General features: G+C 43.6%; 1 protein-coding gene across 3 annotated transcripts in view; it reads left to right on the top strand.

Annotated features, from left to right (window-relative positions):
• Nucleotides 1-19,958, top strand: part of LOC147104295 (uncharacterized) — an 89,308-nt gene that overhangs the window by 36,403 nt on the left and 32,947 nt on the right. For all 3 annotated transcript variants that reach the window (XM_085961487.1, XM_085961488.1, XM_085961489.1), the window contains exons 3-4: nucleotides 8,848-9,038; nucleotides 19,109-19,303. In XM_085961487.1, the coding sequence (XP_085817613.1) occupies nucleotides 8,848-9,038; nucleotides 19,109-19,303 (386 nt within the window). The remainder of the gene's footprint in view (nucleotides 1-8,847; nucleotides 9,039-19,108; nucleotides 19,304-19,958) is intronic.

A 19,958-nucleotide genomic window follows, 5' to 3' on the forward strand; every position in this document is an offset into this window, starting at 1 on the left:
CATTTTTTATTTCTCCCACACAGTTCAGTTCCCATTTGCAGCTGAGCTGCTGCAGGAAGCTGTCTAGCAGAGGTCAGCCACCTTCCTGTGGACCATAGCCAGCTTAGAGAGTGACATTGGTGGCAGACTTCAAGAAGGTCACCTGCCATCTCGGCTGCAGGTAGTGTTTGGCTTGTTTATAGGAAAGATGTACTGTGGACTGAAAATTTGAATCCTAGAATTAAAGGGATGTTAGAAAAAAATTGTTGCACCAAGGGTGATTAGAATATCGAATTCTCTGCCGCAGAGTCTGAATTTTTATTTAAGGAAATTAGATAGTTGCTTGAAAAAGAGGGTTTCTAAAGAGTATGGGGAGTGAGCTAGAGAGAGTGGGATTAGACCTTGTGACTGGTTTGAAAAAAAAATCATTGGTCCAGTCTAGATGGGCCAGTGGCCTTTCTGTGCTGTAAGATTCTATGATTCGAAGAAATATCTTTCAAAGTGAACAGACATGAGTGAAATGGCAGTCATGTTGCACATGAATTATTTCAATGTACTGAACAGTTTTGAAGAGAGCCATTTAATGAGGTGTTATTTTAAAAAAGCCTAATTTTTTCTAGTCCCAGTAAAAATTGTTCATTATGTACAATCGTAGTGGTGACTATATTTTTGACAAATGAAGCAGGGTCATGTTGTCACCAGGTTTATTTAGAGTATTGATGCCAATGTGCTATATGTAAAACTACTTAAGCCAAGTCACTTCAACATTGTGAAATTGTTCCCATTATTACCACCAGTGCTTGGGTCTAGTGTTAAAGAGCTCAAAAAGCGCTCTTCAGACACAACTCTGGTTTGGAAGGACAAAATCTATAATTGTACTGCCGTCTGTTCTTCACCATACTCACCATGACACTTGGTAATGTTACATGATTTGCTGTCAAGGTTATTGGCTCAAAAGAAGGAGGTGAAATAAGGACATTCTTGAGCATTGCTGGTCATCTTTCAGAACTCAATAGACTCTGGAACAGTACCCATGGTTTGGAGGGTAGCTAATGTTACCCCACTATTCAAAAAAGGTGGTAGAGAAAAAGCGGGGAATTATAGACCGGTAAGCCTGACATCGGTAGTGGGGAAAATGCTAGAGTCCATTATAAAAGATGTAATAGCAGAGCACTTGGAAAGCAGTGACAGGATCGGACAAAGTCAACATGGATTTACAAAAGGTAAATCATGCTTGACTAATCTACTGGAATTTTTTGAGGATGTAACTGGTAAAATAGATAAGAGAGAACCAGTGGATGTGGTGTATTTGGACTTTCAGAAGGCTTTTGATAAGGTCCCACATAAGAAATTAGCGTGCAAAATTAAGGCACATGGGATTGGGGGCAAGGTATTGACTTGGATAGAGAACTGGTTGGCGGACAGAAAGCAAAGAGTTGGAATAAACGGGTCGTTTTCCGAGTGGCAGGCAGTGACTAGTGGGGTACCGCAAGGATCGGTCCTAGGACCCCAGCTGTTCACAATATATATATTAATGATCTGGATGAGGGAATTGGATGTAATATCTCCAAATTTGCAGACGACACAAAGCTGGGTGGGAGGGTATGCTGTGAGGAGGATGTCGTGAAACTCCAGTACGATTTGGACAGGTTGGGTGATTGGGCAGAAACATGGCAAATGCACTATAATGTGGATAAATGTGAGGTTATCCACTTTGGTGGCAAAAACAGGAAGGCAGATTATTATTTGAATGGCAATAGATTGGGAGAAGGGGAAGTGCAAAGAGGCCTGGATGTTCTTGTGCACCAGTCGCTGAAGATAAGCATGCAGGTGCAGCAGGCGGTTAAGAAGGCAAATGGTATGTTGGCCTTCGTAGCAAGAGGGTTCGAGTACAGGAACAAGGATGTCTTGCTACAGTTGTACAGGGCCTTGGTGAGACCGCACCTTGAGTATTGTGTGCAGTTTTGGTCGCCTTATCTGAGGAAGGACGTTCTTGCGATGGAAGGAGTGCAGCGAAGATTCACCAGGCTGATACCTGGGATGGCAGGAATGACGTATGAGGAGAGATTGTGTCGATTGGGCTTATACTCACTGGAGTTTAGAAGATTGAGAGGGGATCTCATCGAAACCTATAAAATTCTGTCAGGCCTGGACAGACTAGATGCAGGAAGGATGTTTTTGATGGCTGGGGAGTCCAGAACCAGGGGTCATAGTCTAAGGATAAGGGGTAAGCCATTTAGGACTGAAATGAGGAGGAATTTCTTCACCCAGAGAGTGGTGAACCTGTGGAATTCTCTGCCACAGAGGGTGGTGGAGGCCAGTTCATTAAATATATTCAAGACGGAGTTGGATATATTTCTTAAGGCTAAAGGGATCAAGGGATATGGGGAGAAGGCAGGGACAGGGTACTGAATTTGGATGATCAGCCATGATCTCATTGAATGGCGGAGCAGGCTCGAAGGGCCAAATGGCCTACTCCTGCTCCTATCTTCTATGTTTCTATGTAAAATAAAATTAAATCGATGTAAACCAGCATATTCTGTTATCTTTATCGCAACACTTGCCCATGGTACCTGCTCATATACCAGGTGTTTTGTTTCCAGGAATTGTTCATTTTCTTTTGTGTTTTGTTCAAAGTTGGTATTCGTAGACCATAATAGCACGGTTGTATTAAATCAAAACCTTTATCATAAAGCGCTGATTTTACTGCAAAACCCAAAGGAAGACTGGAATCATGGCCCAGGAGTTATTCCTGGTCTAGAAAGAAAATTGAGAGGAAATGAGACAAATGAACTCGCAATGCCTATTTGCTGTGACAGAAGAACAAGTTCAAAAGAGATGTTCAACTGAAATGCTACAAATTTACTGACTCTATCACTGCTTTAGCTACAGTGCCTATTTGTTCAATTTTCCTAGAAAGATTATCTTGCTGTTTATTTTCTATAAATAAAACTATTTGAAAACATTGTATGATCATTGAGAAGCGGCTACTAAATGAATCTTAAATGATGAATTTGGAAGGGTTGCTATTGATGAATTGCAGAAAACAGTGTCCTGGCTGTGTGACATCATAGGGTTTTGTTTTCAAGGTGACATAATTCACTTAGAATTTCTTCCTTGTGGTAGTGAATTTCCAGTCAGTGACAAAAATTGTACGTCGGCACACAGCTGCGATTTGAGTTAGTCTCATTTCCGATTCGAGATTGTAGGAAAAGACCATATAGGATATTAATTCTGTTCACCGCGGCACTGCACTGACCAGCAACGTTCTGTAACAAGAATAATGCAGTAATCTAATTTTTTTTAATTTCAGAGATTGTGGGGAGGGAGTTTTAACCTCCAGTGACAGGCGGGAGAAGGTTGGGAGCGGGGTGGGGGGGGGGGGATAAATTGGCAATTATGTGAAACTCGACCATAACCTGCTGTGAACACCCCTACTTCCATTTTAACCTCGGCGAGTTTGGGGGCGTCCCAGGACTGGGGGGAAACCTGGCAGCTAAAGGGAGGTGGGAGCAGCCGGATCAAGCAGGTAGGTCCTTCTTGGAGCACTGCTAGTGTGGCACGAGGAGCAGGGGTGCTCCCACCCCCCACAGATCAACCCATGATGTTTTCCGGTTGCTGAGGACCATCCCCAATGGTCCCCGGCTGCGGCCTTCTACCGCTGGCTTTCCCAACCCAGCAGCTGGCCAGCCTCTCGATCTGGCTGGCTGCTGGGTGGGAAAACGGAGTAAAAAAAAACCCAATAATGAGATCCTGCCGTTAAATTTGACAGGACCTTCGCATTCCTGCCATTTCTCGGTTTCCCTCCCACAAACACATGCCCCTGCTCCCTCCCCTTCACCTCATAAATATCGGGGCCAAGGTTTCAGATTATAAAAGGCCATAGAAGGAACAAGGAGACATAAGCTATAGATGAAACAGCAGCGATGGAATGTAACCCAGTGCCTGGCTCAAATGAATCCTTGGGGTAATTTTGCTCTCCCAACTGTATCTCTGTCCTTGTCTGCATTTGTCTGTCATTCTTGCTCTGTATTTATATTTCTCGCTTTGTTTCTCTTCATAGTTGGTTGTGTGCAACTTTCATTTATATTCCTTATTTTTGAGCTTCAATGATGGTGGTTACACTCAATACTTTTTGTTTATATAATGAAAGTAAAAGTAACTTTCAAAAAGTACTAGCTGCTGGAGATTCACTCGACATAATTCTAAAGGTCTCAAGATATATCTTTATATTTTATTGTGTTGACGTTCAACAGCAATCAAAGCTTCATGTTCTGGAAAATATGGCAATATAAGTGCAGATTGTTCTTGTGTCCAGAAAAATGATCAGTTTAATATTCTGGCTAATTATTGGCATCTTGTATACAGTTACCAGCAGGTTATTTGGTTAGATGGACAGAAAAGTTAGCAAACAGGAGGATGGATCAGCAGTGGGGAATCTTCAGATATGAGATGGAGATGGTACAAAATAAATATATTCTTAAGGCAAAAAGAGGATGCATCAAAGGATAGGGTTCCTTAGATAAGTAGAGATATTAAAACTAAACTGAAACTTAAAGGTAACATGATAAAACTAATAATACAGAAAAACTTTAGGAAGACAGTGGAATAATCAGGCAGGTGACAGATGCAATTTAATGTAGAGAAGGGTTGGATACTGCATTTTGGGAGGAATAAAACAAGGAATGGGAGCATGCATTGAATTGAAAGATACTGAATGGTGTGGCGCAACAGAAGCGCTTAGGTGTGCACATTTTTAATTCCTTGAAAGTGTGAATGCATGCAGATTTTTTAAAAAAGGCTGGTGACATTTTGGATTTTACAAGTAGGGGCATAGAGTACAAGAGCAAAGAGTTTATGGTAAATTTGTACAAGGCAATGATTGGGTTACAGTTAAAGTACTATGCAGGTTCAGGCCCCTAATTATAGAAAGGACATTAAAGCCATAAGAGAGTATGCAGAGTAGATTCGCCAGGATGATACCGAGGATGAGAAACTATAGTTATGAAGAAAAGCTTGAGATACAGGGACGATTTTCAGTGGAGTCGAGAAGACTAAGAAGAAACTTAATGGAAGTTTTAAAAATTAGGAACGGCGCTGATAAGCTGACTAAAGAAAGACTATTTCCTCTGATTGGGGTGTCACTGACAGTGAGGAGAGAGGTTAGGAGAACTTTCTTTATGTAGTGGATGGAATGATTTACCACAGGATGTAGTTGAGGCAGAGATCATTTTCCAGAATCTTTAAGGGAAGAGTAAGATAAACATTTGAAGCAGAGGAGAGCTACGGGGAGAGAGCTGGGCATTGTGATCAGTTTTGTATTACTCTGGCAAAGAGCCAGAATAGACATAATAGACCGAATGGATGGCCACCAGGATTAAATTATGAGGAGAGATTACACAAATTAGGGTTGTATTTCCTGGAATTTAGAAGGTTAAGGGGTGATCTGATCGAAGTTTTCAGGCTATTAAGGGGAACAGATAGGGTAGATAGAGAGAAACTATTTCCGCTGGTTGGGGATTCTCGGACTAGGGGACATCGTCTAAAAATTAGAGCCAGACCTTTCAGGAGTGAAATTAGGAAACACTTCTACACACAAAGGGTGGTAGAAGCTTGGAACTTTCTATGGCATACAGCAATTGATACTAGATCAATTGTTAATTTTAAATCGGAGATTGATACCATTTGTTAACCAAAGGTATTAAGGGATTTGGGCCAAAGGTGGGGATATGGAGTTAGGTCGCAGATCAGCCCTGATCTCATTGAATGGCGAAACAGGCTCGAGGGATTGAATGGCCTACTCCTGTTCCTATGTGTGTATATTTAATATTAAAGCAGAATGGTGCAGCATTTAGTTCCATTATAGCTCATTCGTGCCTTAAATGTACAAAATATATATGCTAAGTCGCACAGTACTGCTAAAATGCAGTGATCTTGCAGCACTGCAGATTTTAAATTGTTGCTCTTTGACAACTTGCCAATAGAGCACTGCAATGGCACATCACTCTGTTGTGCACAGATGGAAATCAAAGTGAAATTCCTTTTACAGCATTTTAAGTAAGCAGTAATGGCCTGGTAGATGCATATTTTAAATTTTTCCAGAGACTAGAATACTGTATCTCTGTTTCTGTGTAAAGGCTGATTTAAGTTTGAAAAATTTGCATGCAGTTTTTCTTTGCATGTTCTTCTGTTTGATTAGCATTAAGTAGTCATTTCATGCCTGTACTTAAAATAGCTGCAGACAGAAGCGGTGTAATTTGTGAATTATTCAAATTCCCAGAAGAGTATTGGATTTAAGGATACAACAAAAGCAGTCTTTGAAAAGACAATGCTAGTAATGCAGTAGTAAGATTATATCAGATATAAAATGTTGCCCAGGGCAGCTGTTAGTGATAATGGCATTTTACTACAGAGGCATAGAATATAAGAGCAGGGAGGTTATGATGGAGCTGTACAAAACGCTGGTGAGGCCACAGCTGGAGTACTGTGTGCAGTTCTGGTCGCCTCACTATAGGAAGGATGTGATTGCTTTGGAGAGGGTGCAGAGAAGATTCACCAGGATGTTACCTGGGATGGAGCGCCTCAGCTATGAAGAGAGACTGGACAGGCTGGGGTTGTTTTCCTTGGAGCAAAGAAGGCTGAGGGGGGACCTGATTGAGGTGTACAAAATGATGAGGGGCATAGATAGGGTAGATAAAGAGGAACTTTTCCCCTTAGTAGGGGGGTCAATAACAAGGGGGCACAGATTCAGGGTAAGGGGCAGGAGATTTAGGGGGGATTTGAGGAGGAACTTTTTCACCCAGAGGGTGGTTGGAAGCTGGAACTCACTGCCTGAAAGGGTGGTAGAGGCAGGAACCCTCACAACATTCAAGAAGCATTTGGATGAGCACTTGAAATGCCATTGCATACAAGGCTATGGACCAAATGCTGGAAAATGGGATTAGACTGGACAGGGAGGGATGGGCGGCGCAGACACGATGGGCCGAAGGGCCTCTTTCTGTGCTGTAAAACTCTATGACTCTATGACTATGCAATAAATAGTCTCGTTCTAGTACAGCTGATTGTGCTATATCAGTATGAGATTAAGAATTCAAAAAGCTGAATTGAAATGTTTGCTTCGCTTTATTTTCAAATTCAGGTCAGCCACAATGTCCTGCTTTTTCTTTGTTTTACCCTATTTTATCATTTTTTTCCACCGTTTTAGTACTTCCCATTCTTCATACCAACCTCCGTTGTCTGATCGATGGAATCAAGAAACTACCTGCTTTTAGGTGGCTGGGAGTGCTGCTGTTGAGTCAACAGAAGGTGTTTACCTAAGACTTCTGATAGCCCAACTGAGATTAAGAGCTCACAGCTAGGAGAATCTCTGGGATGAACACACTGCTTACAGTTTGGTGAGGTAGCACTAGTACCATATGTCGCCTGGCATACTTGGAGTATATATTTAACTTCATCTGGGTTTCACCCTATAAAGTGAATCTGAATAGTGACACTAGTTTGCCAACAGTGGTCCCACTTTTGGCAAACTGGTGTCACTATACAGATTTCCTTTACAGGGAAAGGAAGAGACATAAACTGTGGCCAAGAATATAGCTACAAAATGGTGTTAAAAATACGATGAGATCTGTTACTGAGGAATAGAACACTTTTCACTTTTTGGCATCTAGGCCTAGAAATTCATTTTGGGGCGCCCAGCTCGTCTGGGCGCCGGAATTACCGCTGCGCGCGGATCCACTTGCGCAAGCGGGATATTCAGTGTCAGCGCACCAAGTGGAAGGCGGCCGCTAAACAGGGGTTTCGGCGCCCCGCTTGGGCGCTGAAACTGATTATCGGCGCGCTAGTGGCCGCAGCGCCACCCGCAGCGGAGCGGCAGGCTGCGGTACTGCAGGCCTTCCTCCCTCTCTTAAGGGGGAGGTGCCTGCAGCAGCCGGAGCCCCGATCGCGAGTGCCGGCAAAAGAGCCCAGCAGAACGGAGAAGTGCCGGGCTCCCGGAAATCAGCCGGCAATGCCGCGGGGAGGGTGGTGGAGGAGGCCGGGGAAGGAGGTGCGGGCAGGCGGCTGCCGAAAAAGCGGCCGGCCGCACCTCCACTTTAATTACCGCCACTACCGCCACAGGTAGGCCCTGTGTACCGGTCGCTGTTTGCGGCCGGCGCTGAAGAGGCGGGCGCGACTTAATATGCCGTTCTTCGCGGAAACGGGGCGCTGCGCACACCGATGACGTCATCGGTGGCGGCGCAGCACTACAGCCTAACGCCGCCATTAGCGCACCGCTGAATTTCGCCTGAAGTTTGCAGACTGGCGCAAAAGCCCTCCTTGGGCGCAAACTGGTGGCGCAGGCCACTGAATTTCTAGGCCCTAGTCTCTAAGCACTCCTGGGTTAGTTACAGGTTATGCCAAGTGTAGACTAAAGCTCCTTCTGGTCAACCTCAACAACTTATTTTAACCCCAATGTCAGAAGAGAATCTGCGACAACATTACTGTGAAGGTTTTCATTTCTCTAACTAGCCAGTATTATGACCTTTCAGAGTGAGATTGCCTCTTTGTGCTGAACTGTAGATAATTTTGTGGCTGTATTGCTCCCCACCCCCATATTAGGACCTGGCTTAAGAGTGATCAAGCTCACTTAACATGAGAAGCTTGTCACAGGCAGAGCGGTGAGGCTTTCTTCCCATTCAGCCAGGCTGGAATCAAACCCAGCTTCAAATGATAAAAGGACAATATCCAAATGAATATATTGTCCAGTTGCTGGAATAAATTATTTATTTACAAATTCATGCCTACCTTAGTGATTCACTTCGAATTCTACTAAAGTTTATGTAGGGCTTCCTAATGTGTGCTTTAATGGCCATCCCTTTTCATACTTATTAGGTTTAAAGATTCTTCGCTGCTGTAACCACTGTGACATCGTTGGAACTATCAAAGGAGAAAAGAAATTTAAAGGCGCACATTGGCACTGCTATCGCTGTCGCAACGGTTTCAATAGACGTGATGAAGCTGTCAAGCATTATAAGACTCATTTCCGCAACCCTCATACCACTTTCCAGATTCAAATTACACAGGTGAGTTCAGTATGATTGCATCACTCGAGCCAGTGACAACTTGGTAAGAATTTGTATTTGGTACCAACAGAGATACTTAAGCGCATTGACAATCAAATAGGTGTCAGCTTTGGCTCAATGGTTCCACTCTTGCCCCTGAGTCAGAAAGTTGTTGGTTCAAGGCCTGTCCAGGGACTTGAACACACAATTTAGGCTGACACTTCAGTACAATACTGAGGAAGTGTTGTGCTGTTGGAGGTGTTTTCTTTCAGGTGAGACATTAAACTGAGGCCCAGCTTCCCTTTTTGGGTGGGCATAAAAATTCCATGGCAATATTCGAAGAAGAGCAGGGGCTCTCTCCTGCTGTCCTGGCCAACATTTAACCCTAAAATAACACTGCCAAAAACATATATTCCAGTCATTTATCTCATGTTTCTTTACTGTACTTCAAAAGCATTTATTTGACTGTCAAGTGCTTTCAGATGTCCTGAAAGGCACAAGTGCAAGTTCTTTCTTTTCTTTCAGTAGTTAAATTGAGATTTGTGGTTATATAGGCACCGGAAATCCACAGTTACACTAACAGGAGGTAGGACTGGCAGGCATCCTGGCCACCACGGGCATATCGTCGGTGCCTGCCTGCGCCATGCAGCTCCTGACCATTTTTGGGGAGCTGGTTGCCCAGAGCTCCAGTGATACACTAGGTCTGTACTGAGCCAGGGAAGCCGGGACTCCTGAAATCAGCAGGTCCCAATATAACTAAGTCCAGTGGACCTCTTGAGGAAATTCACTGGCAATAGAGCCAAAGAGGCTCTGGAAAGGTAAGTAAAATTACTGCTCACCTCCCTCGGTCTTGCCTCCCCCCCCAACTCTCCGAGAGCAGCTGCTGCCGGAATCCCAGTCCGCTGACATTCCCGTGGCCCAAAACTGACAAACTGCCTCAGGATGCCCATTTGGTGTCCACAGTTTGCCAGTTGTAATCAAATGAGGCCCGGGCCTCAAAATCACAGCTGCCTCTTCACCACCGGACCGGGCAGATGGCTAACTCCCTCCACAGGTCGACCGGCTGAAAGGTCAAATCTACCCCATAGTGTTTAATTGGAATCTGCTGGCCCTTACTTTACTTTGTTTGTTTGTAATATTTGGATCTACAGAGAAGCAGTTTGTAGCCATTTCAGGGGTTTTGGTTGAACTTGCCCATTGTTATGGGTAACCCTTGTTATTTAATCAATCTGAAACCACTCCCAGAAGTGACTGCATTGCTTTCTGTATGCTAGATCAAATCTACAGACAGAACTATATCAATCTCATATATGTAGAACTAAAGGCACAAAAATTAATTTCAGTTTACACAATGGTTTCACAGTATCCCCACTTCTAATATTTTGCCTTAGTACATTTTTGGGGGAGAAAAATTGTACATTTGCAGACAGTTTTACAATAAATGCTATGGTGAAAATTATTTATTTTTTAAATCCTCACCATACACAGCAGTCAAAAACCTATACCTGGAAACTTTTTGGCAGAATTTGAGTCTAATAATTCATCCACTTGTATGTTTAATTTCATCCTTATGATTGATCTTAATTGTTTAGCTTTGGTTATTAACCATGATTACAACATACAGCTCTGTAATTCTCTTCATATACAGAGAGTGATGGCCTCCGAATGCTTACAGATTGGTGGAGGCTGAGTAGGAAGGAGAAGGGGGAGTTGGGTTTTAGGAAGGAGAAAAAGCATAGTTGAAAAGAAATGGTTTTTAGGAGGCTTTTGAAGCAGGAAGTGAGGTGTCAAGGCAGAGATGCTGATGGCAGAGGTTCTAGAGGATGGGGACAAAGTGGCTGAAGGATTAATAGTACAGGAAACTCTCTTTACCGGCACCTAAATAACCGGAAATCTCTCTTAACTGGCAAAATTCAGGAGTAGGTTCAGGTAAGTTTTACTTCATATTAGTGGCCGTGTAACCGGGGTTCCTGCACCTGTTGCCATGCAACAGGGATGCCTGGATCTGTGGCCGTGTACGGGGCTCTCGTACCTTAGTAAGTATACCTCTCTATAATCTGGACTTTTTGATCAACCGGCACCACGTCGGTGCCGGATAAAAGAGTTTCCTGTATTAAGAAATTGGTTGACCATAACCATACTGTTGTGTGTATTGCTGCACTAATTGAGATTTTGAATTGCTTCGAACTGCTACTGCTATAATAAATTCAACACATTTGTTGGCAAATAACTAGGAAGTGGATGCTGTAGAATGCAGCTAGCTTACTTGCGAGTAACATTGCTAGTTCAATTTTCCTTTTTGGATCAAATTGACCGTTTCAATTGACTCTCAAGTTTCAAGTTTGCTTCTATTTTCAATTGACTGTTACAAAACAAATGTTTCTGTTAAATTACATCTAAATGTATTTTCATATTGTTACAACAGTTTGTGATCAAGAAATAGAAGTTTACATTTGTCATTTATTCTGTCTAATAGTATATTTACATGTTTAGTTTTCAACTCTTTTAAACATTAAAATAAATGACAATTATCTAGGTTAATTCAGCAAAACACCAAGCCATTACTGCAGTTTTATTTACTTGTGCATTAATTTGCTGTGTTGAATGATTATGTTAATAGCTGCATGGTATTGGAACATATGTTTCATTTATCTTTCCCTCCCATGTTCTCCACTTTTAGTGACATATACTAAGTTTAGTATAACATCGTTTAAATGTGGTTTTATATCAATAGTGTCAATGACGGTAGATGAATAATCCCATGGCCAAAGGTACAATCTCATTATAAAGGAGGAATGGAAATAGAGTCGTACATTGGTCAAGAAAATTACATTGAGATCATTGGTCTCTGAGTGCTGCTTTCATTGTGCACTCCTACAGCATACAATCCAAGTCACATTCACTTGTGTACTTTCTATATGTGTGAATCTGTGAGACCATCTTGCTCTCTTTCTCTCTCTTTCCTCTCCCTCACCACACATATGCCTATAAAGTGATGTTACTTTGGTTATTGCTGATAGGCAAGGTTTGTGTAGTGATAGTTATGGTGCTCTGTTGATGTATGAAGTCTCCTTGGAGGGAAAGAAGAGTAGAGGAATACTTTTTGTCCCCTCTCTTGTTTTTCAAAGATAGTCAAGTTTTTTTTTTAACCACCATGGAGACAATCAAATCATAGAAACATAGAAACATAGAAGATAGGAGCACGAGTAGGCCATTCGGCCCTTCGAGCCTGCTCCGCCATTCAATGTGATCATGGCTGATCATCCAAATTCAGTACCCTGTCCCTGCCTTTTCCCCATATCCCTTGATCCCTTTAGCCTCAAGAAATATATCCAACTCTTTCTTGAATATATTTAATGAACTGGCCTCCACCGCCCTCTGTGGCAGAGAATTCCACAGGTTCACCACTCTCTGGGTGAAGAAATTCCTCCTCATTTCAGTCCTAAATGGCTTACCCCTTATCCTTAGACTATGACCCCTGGTTCTGGACTCCCCGGCCATCAGAAACATCCTTCCTGCATCTAGTCTGTCCAGACCTGACAATTTTATAGGTTTCGATGAGATCCCCTCTCAATCTTCTAAACTCCAGCGAGTACAAGCCCAATCGACACAATCTCTCCTCATACGTCATTCCTGCCATCCCAGGTATCAGCCTGGTGAATCTTCGCTGCACTCCCTCCATGGCAAGAACGTCCTTCCTCAGGTAAGGTGACCAAAACTGCACACAATACTCAAGGTGCGGTCTCACCAAGGCCCTGTACAACTGTAGCAAGACATCCTTGCTCCTGTACTCGAACCTTCTTACTACGAAGGCCAACATACCATTTGCCTTCTTAACCGCCTGCTGCACCTGCATGCTTACCTCAGCGACTGGTGCACAAGGACACCCAGATCTCTTTGCACTTCCCCTTCTCCCAATCTATTGCCATTCAAATAATAATCTGCCTTCCTGTTTTTGCCACCAAAGTGGATAACCTCACATTTATCCACATTATAGTGCATTTGCCATGTTTCTGCCCAATCACCCAACCTAACGTTACCAGGTACCCACCCCTTGTATGAGGAGATTTCCGCCCCAGCCAGAATCTTCCTGTGCTTGTTGGGTGTTCCCCAGTCCAGTGTGGTGTTCTGGAGTGGCTCTTGGGCTGCTATAAAGCCATGGGGCCTTTGATTCAAAGTGGAATTACTCCAGGATGACTCCCTCCCCTCTCCAATCAGCCTAACGGGGAGCGAGACCATGCTCAAAGGTCTTCATGTAAATGCCAGTAAGAAAACTAGCATTTTCAAAGAAAGCCAAAATTCTTCTGTTACTTTCTTCCATAAAATGAGGGGGTAATTTACGAACATATGAAATATGACGGACAGGAAAAGATGTACTGGTGGATTCACCCTGTCCCATACAATTGTGCTGCCTTGTGCATCACAATACATACACTCCCCATCCGGAAGCCATGTAATCTCCTGGGAGAGGTGGAAAACCAGATAAAACCCCAATTCCCAATTAGGGGGGAAAAAACTGTGGAATATTCTTCTCCGAACTTCTTAGGCAATCGAAACTAGTCCAGGAGACCACTGAGTAATGTTACCAGGTACCCACCCCTTGTATGAGGAGATTTCCGCCCCAGCCAGAAACGGGTCCAGCTCCCGCTTCAAGGAATTCAGCGAATCAGTGCACGAGCCGAGAACCTGCTCCACAGGTCCACTATTCTCTGACAAAAGAAGAACCTCTCAACATCCAACCTAGTTCTGCTCTTGCATCATTTGTAAGAGTGACTCCTGGTCCTCCTTAAGCAATTCAGTTGAAACAATTGGTCTACACAAACACAATCTGGTCCCTTCATCATCTTACAAAACCTTAATCAAAGGTTACACTTCTGTAAAGTATATAGACCCAGCTCTTTGAGCCTATCTGGATAACTTAGACGCTTTAGACTGGGAATTAATCTTGTGGCCCTCCCCTGAACCTTTTCCAAAGACTCCATCTCATCCACCATGTGAGAAGACCAAAACTGGACACAGTGTTCTAACTGAGGCCTAACCAAGATCTTGTACAAAGACAAAATAGCATGTATCATTTTATAGTTAATCATCCTATAAATGCACTCTAGCATCTTATTCACTCTAGCTATAGCTTCACGGCATTGGTGATGAATCTTAAGTGATCCTCTAAAATGCCAAAATCTCTCTCTCACACAGCTTTAGTTCTTTTCCATGAAGGGTGTGTGCACGTTCAGCATTTGATCTGGCCACATGCAAAACATTGCACTTTTCTAAGTTAAACGTTATTTGCCAGTTTTGAACAAAAGGTAAATCTCCACGACTTTCCCTTTAAGGAATCTTGCAAACCTTGAGGAAAAAAACGAAATAAAAATCTTTGAGTCATTTCAATAAATTATAATGACTAGTTAGCTGTTGCATTTCTTTAGGAGATGAGTTGTGCCGATAGCTAATAAGATTGGAATGTGGATAGCTTTCTTCCATGAATCTATTTTTGGTAAAATGGCCCCACGCCTACATTTATTTTCCTTTTATACAATAGTCCGTAATGATGTACCTGTATCTAGTTTCTTTTTAATAGCAACCGTAGAAATTGAATCCTGTCTGCAATGAATATACTTTTAGTACTGCTGTAATTTATTTGCCTCCAGTGACATTAAATCTTCTGTATGTCAGTGATGTTTTGGAGTGAAGGACATTTATTGGCAATGATATTACACAGCAGTTATTAGGGAGGGAGAGTCAATCGTTAAATACGTAAGTATTTTTAAATTGATGTTTGCCTCATTTCTGTGTAAAGTTACAAATGGAGTTTTTAAACATCATTTCTATGGAATTTTGTATTTTTTGTCTCTGTTGCTGTGCTTCACCTAGCAGCCTCTATTGATGGAACTTACTGAGTAATCGCAGGTAAACTTGATGAATGTCCGCTGAAGCTCAGATTTAGACCTATAACTGTAGTCTACAACTACCACATCAAAAGACTTGGGCTCTTTTGATGTTGAATTCATATTTATTAATTGGTGGGTGGGAAGAGGAAAGTGAGATGACAATTGTCACTTTTATATTTCCCATTAGCCAGACAATCACCTGCAATGGCTTCTCTTCCCGCTCCTGCACCGTTGCCTTTGGAGTCCCCCAAGAATCTATCCTTGGCCCCCTCCTAATTCTCATCTACATGCTGCTCCTCAATGGCATCATCCAAAAACACAATGTCAGCTTCCACATGTATGCTGACAACACCCAGTTCTACCTCGCCACCATCTCTCTCGACCCCTCCATTGTCTCAATTCTCAGACTGCTTGTCCAACATTCAGTACTGGACAGGCAGACGTTTCCTCCAACTAAATATTGGGAAGACAGAAGCCATTGCCTTCAGTCCCCGCCACTGACTCCGTTCCCTAGCCACTGGCAACTGTCTGAAGCTGAAACAGACTATTCGCAACCTTAGTGTCGTATTTGATCCCAAGATGAGCTTCGGATCACATATCCGTGCCATCACTAAGACCATTTATATCCACCTCCGTAACATCGCCCAACTCCACCCTTGCCTTAGCTCATCTGCTGCTGAAACCAACATCCATGCCTTTGTTACCTCTAGACTTAACTATTCCAACACACTCCTGGCCGGCCTCCCGTCTCCCACCCTCCATAAACTTGAGCTCATCTAAAACTCTGCTGCCCGTGTCCTAACTCGCACCAAGTCCCGTTCACCCCTATGCCTGCTGACCTACATTGGATCCTGGATGAGCAACGCCTCGATTTTTAAAATTCTCATCCTTGTTTTCCAATCCCTCCATGGCCTCGCCTCTCCCTATCTCTGTAACCTCCTCCAGCCTGACAACCCTCCGAAATATTGGCGCTCGCCCAATTCTGGCCTCTTGTGCATCCCCGATTTTAAGCGTTCCACCATTAGCGGCCTTGCTTTCAGCTACCAAGTCCTTAAGCTTTGGAATTCCCTCCTTAAACCTCTGCCTCTCTACCTCTCTTTCTTCCTTTTAAGACGCTCCTTAAAACCTACCTCTGACCAAGCTTTGGGTACCTGCCCCAATATCTCCCTATGTGGCTCGGTGTCACATTTTGTTTGATAACGCTCCTGTGAAGCGCCTTGGGATGTTTTACTACGTTAAAGGTGCTATATAAATGCAAGTTGTTACTGTTGTGGTGCCATATTACTATGACAAACAGCACTGTGGAGTGGTTGAATGTGGATCATGCCTTCGATTCAGCACCTAGTGAGTTACTGGTTTCTTAGAGTGCTCTGTGTAGATTCACCTCCGCTTATGTTGGTGCACCTCACATGTCACTGGTATAGACTTGGAAGTAGGGAGGAAAGAAAGGGGCAAAGCAGAAAATACATTAAAAATAACTTGTATTAGGACATGAGGCATATTGGCCTGGATTTTGCGGTCAGCGGCGAATGAATGGCGTTTGCCTTTCATTACACTTGCAACTGCCCACAGACTTTTAGTGGGCTTTTGCGCGGTAACTTGCGGTTATTAGAGAGCCACTTCAGTATGGCGCCCTCTACAGGGGACCTAGGACCTGTGTGAGCAGGGCAAGGAGCAGCATGGGGGAGAAATTGAGTATAGCCCCGTTTGGGGCGCCAGCCTCGCCAGGGCGCTAAAAGTAGCGCCCCGGAAACATTCGCGCCCCTGCACCGGAAATTGAGTTGTTGCACCCCAAAGGGAAGCGCGGCGCTACTGGAGGCGCCCCGCATCCCTCTTGGGGCGCTGCGAGTGAATATCGTGGCACTACTGCGGCACGTCGCGCTGCGGTATTGCAGGCCTTCCTCCCCTTCTTAAAGGGGAGGGGCCTTGTGTAGTGCGATCTGGGGCCCAGCTGGGCCCCCGAGGATCGGGAGTGCAGGCAAAAGAGCCCGGCACCGAGGAGAAGGGCCGGGCTCTTGGAGCGCAGCCGGCACTCCGCGCGGGGGCGGTGGGGGGGGGGTGGGGGGGGTTCAGGAGGCCGGGACGGGAGCGCAGGCAGGTGCTGGCAGGCGGCCAACAACAAAAATGGCCGCCTCGCACCTCGCCTTTAATTTGCGCCTCCCCGGCCGCAGGTAGGCCCCCCTGAACCCGTCGGACATAGCGTCCGGCGGTAAATCAGGGGGCTCTGCCAAATATCGCGGCTGGGGCGCTGCACACACCGATGACATCATCGGCAGCGGCGCAGCGCTAACAGTTAGCGCCACCACTAACGTCCCGTGGAATTTAGCGGGAGGCGTGGGCAGTGCCGCGCCCGGGCGCCAGTTGGCTTGCGACCCACTTAGCGCCCTCTTAAGGCGCTAACGGGTGGCGCAACCTACTGAATTTCTCCCCCCAACCAATCAGATTGAAGAATTCTTACTGATGCACGCAGAGTCTAAACCAGGAAGTGTAAGCTATGATATTTAATTTAATGTAAAATAATTTACAGAAATCAAAGTAAAAAGAGGGAAAGAAAGATGGGATTGAAAGAGAGACATAAAAGGCAGAAAGAAAAAGTAAAAAAATATATTTTTAAAATCTCGAACAATTATTAAAATCTGAAGGAATGAGATTCTACACTTGTAAAAGTAAATTTTCAGTGCCAGCGAGGTTGTTTAGTATTAATTAAGACTTATCACGCCATTAAAAATTCACTTACACTTGAATGGACAAGCCCTAACTTTTTCTGGCGTGTTTAGTGGGTATCTACTGGGTAAGTACCATAGCTTCACACCCTTCATGTGTTTTAATGCCAAGTCTCTTGGTGAGGTACTAGTGTGGCGAAGCTTATGGAGGTGCAGGGTAAATCGGACACCAACTTCTGGATTTCCACGTTTAACTGCGCATGTGTGGACACTGAAAGTTGCTGTCCGATTTACTCCATAATAATGGTGAGCGCTGATAGCCTCACCATTATTCCTACTGCACAATCCGGGCCAATGTTTATCTCACTTGCATAAGTAATTCTACTAATTAGTGTAGGTAAGTCAGGGTACCAGCTCCTATATGGGGCAGCACGGTGGCATAGTGGTTAGCATTGTTGCCTCACAGCGCCAGGGACCCGGGTTCGAATCCAGCCTCGGGTGACTGTCTGTGTGGAGTTTGCACATTCTCCCCGTGTTTGCGTGGGTTTCCTCCGGGTGCTCCGGTTTCCTCCCACAGTCTAAAGATGTGTGGGTTAGGTTGATTGGCTATGATAAATTGACCCTTAGTGTTAGGGGGATTAAATACGTGGGGTTACGGGGATAGGGTGGGATATGTGTTGGTGTAGGGGTTACGGGGATCGGGTGGGATATGTGTCGGTGCAGGCTCGATGGGCCGAAATGGCCTCTATCTGCACTGTGGGGTTTCTGTGATTCTGTGATATGTGCTCATTTGCTATATCCGATATTCAGTGTGGAACCACTCTAAAGGAAAGATATGATCACAGAACATTCTGAACTATGTCCAGTTGTATTGTCAAAAAACCCAGCTTACTGGGAGGCTGAATGGTCTAGTGAGTTAGCATACTGTCCTTTAACTTCTGGAATGCAGTCCGGGCTGTATGGATCACATGTGAAATGAGGTTAGGCAATCCACTTCCCAATAGGTTACAGAAGATAACTGACATCAAGTTGGCAATCAAAAGGGCTACAGGATGGGAAAGGGAATATCACACTGAGGCATTAGGGGGCGCTCTTCTCTGGTTGGGGCTGTGCAATATACCACACATTTAGACCATTGTCAATTTCTTTTTCTTAAACCCTTATATTTGTCACATTTTGAAGAAGACAAAAGTGAAAGGTACATCAACGCACTTAGCCAAAAAAGTGGAACAACAGATACAACAGGGTAGTCACTACCAATATAATATAATATACACAGGAAAAAAGGACAGAATAATGTAGCATGAAACCTGGATGCTTGTTCTGTATGGGTGGATAACTAGTAGATCCAGCGCTGCCCCAGCTGAAGCCTAGAACGGGCAATGGCAGGCAGTTCTAGATATTTATAAACAATTTTTAAAACCCATTTATTCAACTTGTGAACTGATTTATAATCGAATACTGTATTTAAAAACTATTACCAATTTCAGAGTGATGACATATTGTGTTCAATCTCATTTAAAAAATCACTTTTTTTTAGGAGGTAAATAATCGACAGTATTATGAACAGAATGCAGAAGCTCACTATAAAGCTTATGGAGGCAGCCAAGTTACCTCTGGTGGGGCAATGGATATCGCATCAATTAGTCCTGTTGTTACAGAAACAGTCATTACCACATCAACCACGACGTTCGCCACAGAAAAAAGTGATAGTATTACTGGACAAGCTGAAAAGGTATGTCAAGAAAGCACACCTATAAAATGAATATTGAACACATCATTCATTAAATCTGGATGCACTTGTGAATGAAATGCTAGACTTTTTTAAACCACTGAATAATTTAATATCTTCTAAAATATCATACTTTATTAATCTGTTTTCTTTTAAAGGAATTCTATTCAAAATATGCAAGGAGAGCTGGCATTTAATTTTAACAGCTGGCATTTAATTTTAACAATCATTATTAGTCAGTAACATCACAAGAGGAGACCTGAGAACAGAACCTCATTGTGCGTCATGCGTAGAAAACGCCGGCATTAGACTTCCCCTGCAATGAAATCAAAACTAAATACCATGTGTATTTTTGTCCCTCAGCAATTTTCTCCATTCCACTCCTCTCCTCCCCTGAAAGCATTGATTCCTTGTTTGGGAGGTATGTTTTCATGGGTGCCTATTGCACTCTAGTACTACATTCAAGTGGCCTTTGTTAAAATAAGTGTTGGCAGGCTTTTCAGTCACAGGCGAAACTACAGCCAACATTGATGTTGTCCGCATAAGTATTTCCAACAGAAATACAACATTTAAAAAAAATAGTTTGTGACATCAGCATTTTGCATTTATATAGAGTCTTTAATGTAGAAAAATGTCTCTAGATGCTTCACATAGGTGT

This window comes from Somniosus microcephalus, chromosome 19, assembly GCF_052327205.1.
Source record: "Somniosus microcephalus isolate GS21.2 chromosome 19, FLI_Smic_1.0, whole genome shotgun sequence".
NCBI lineage: Eukaryota > Metazoa > Chordata > Chondrichthyes > Squaliformes > Somniosidae > Somniosus > Somniosus microcephalus.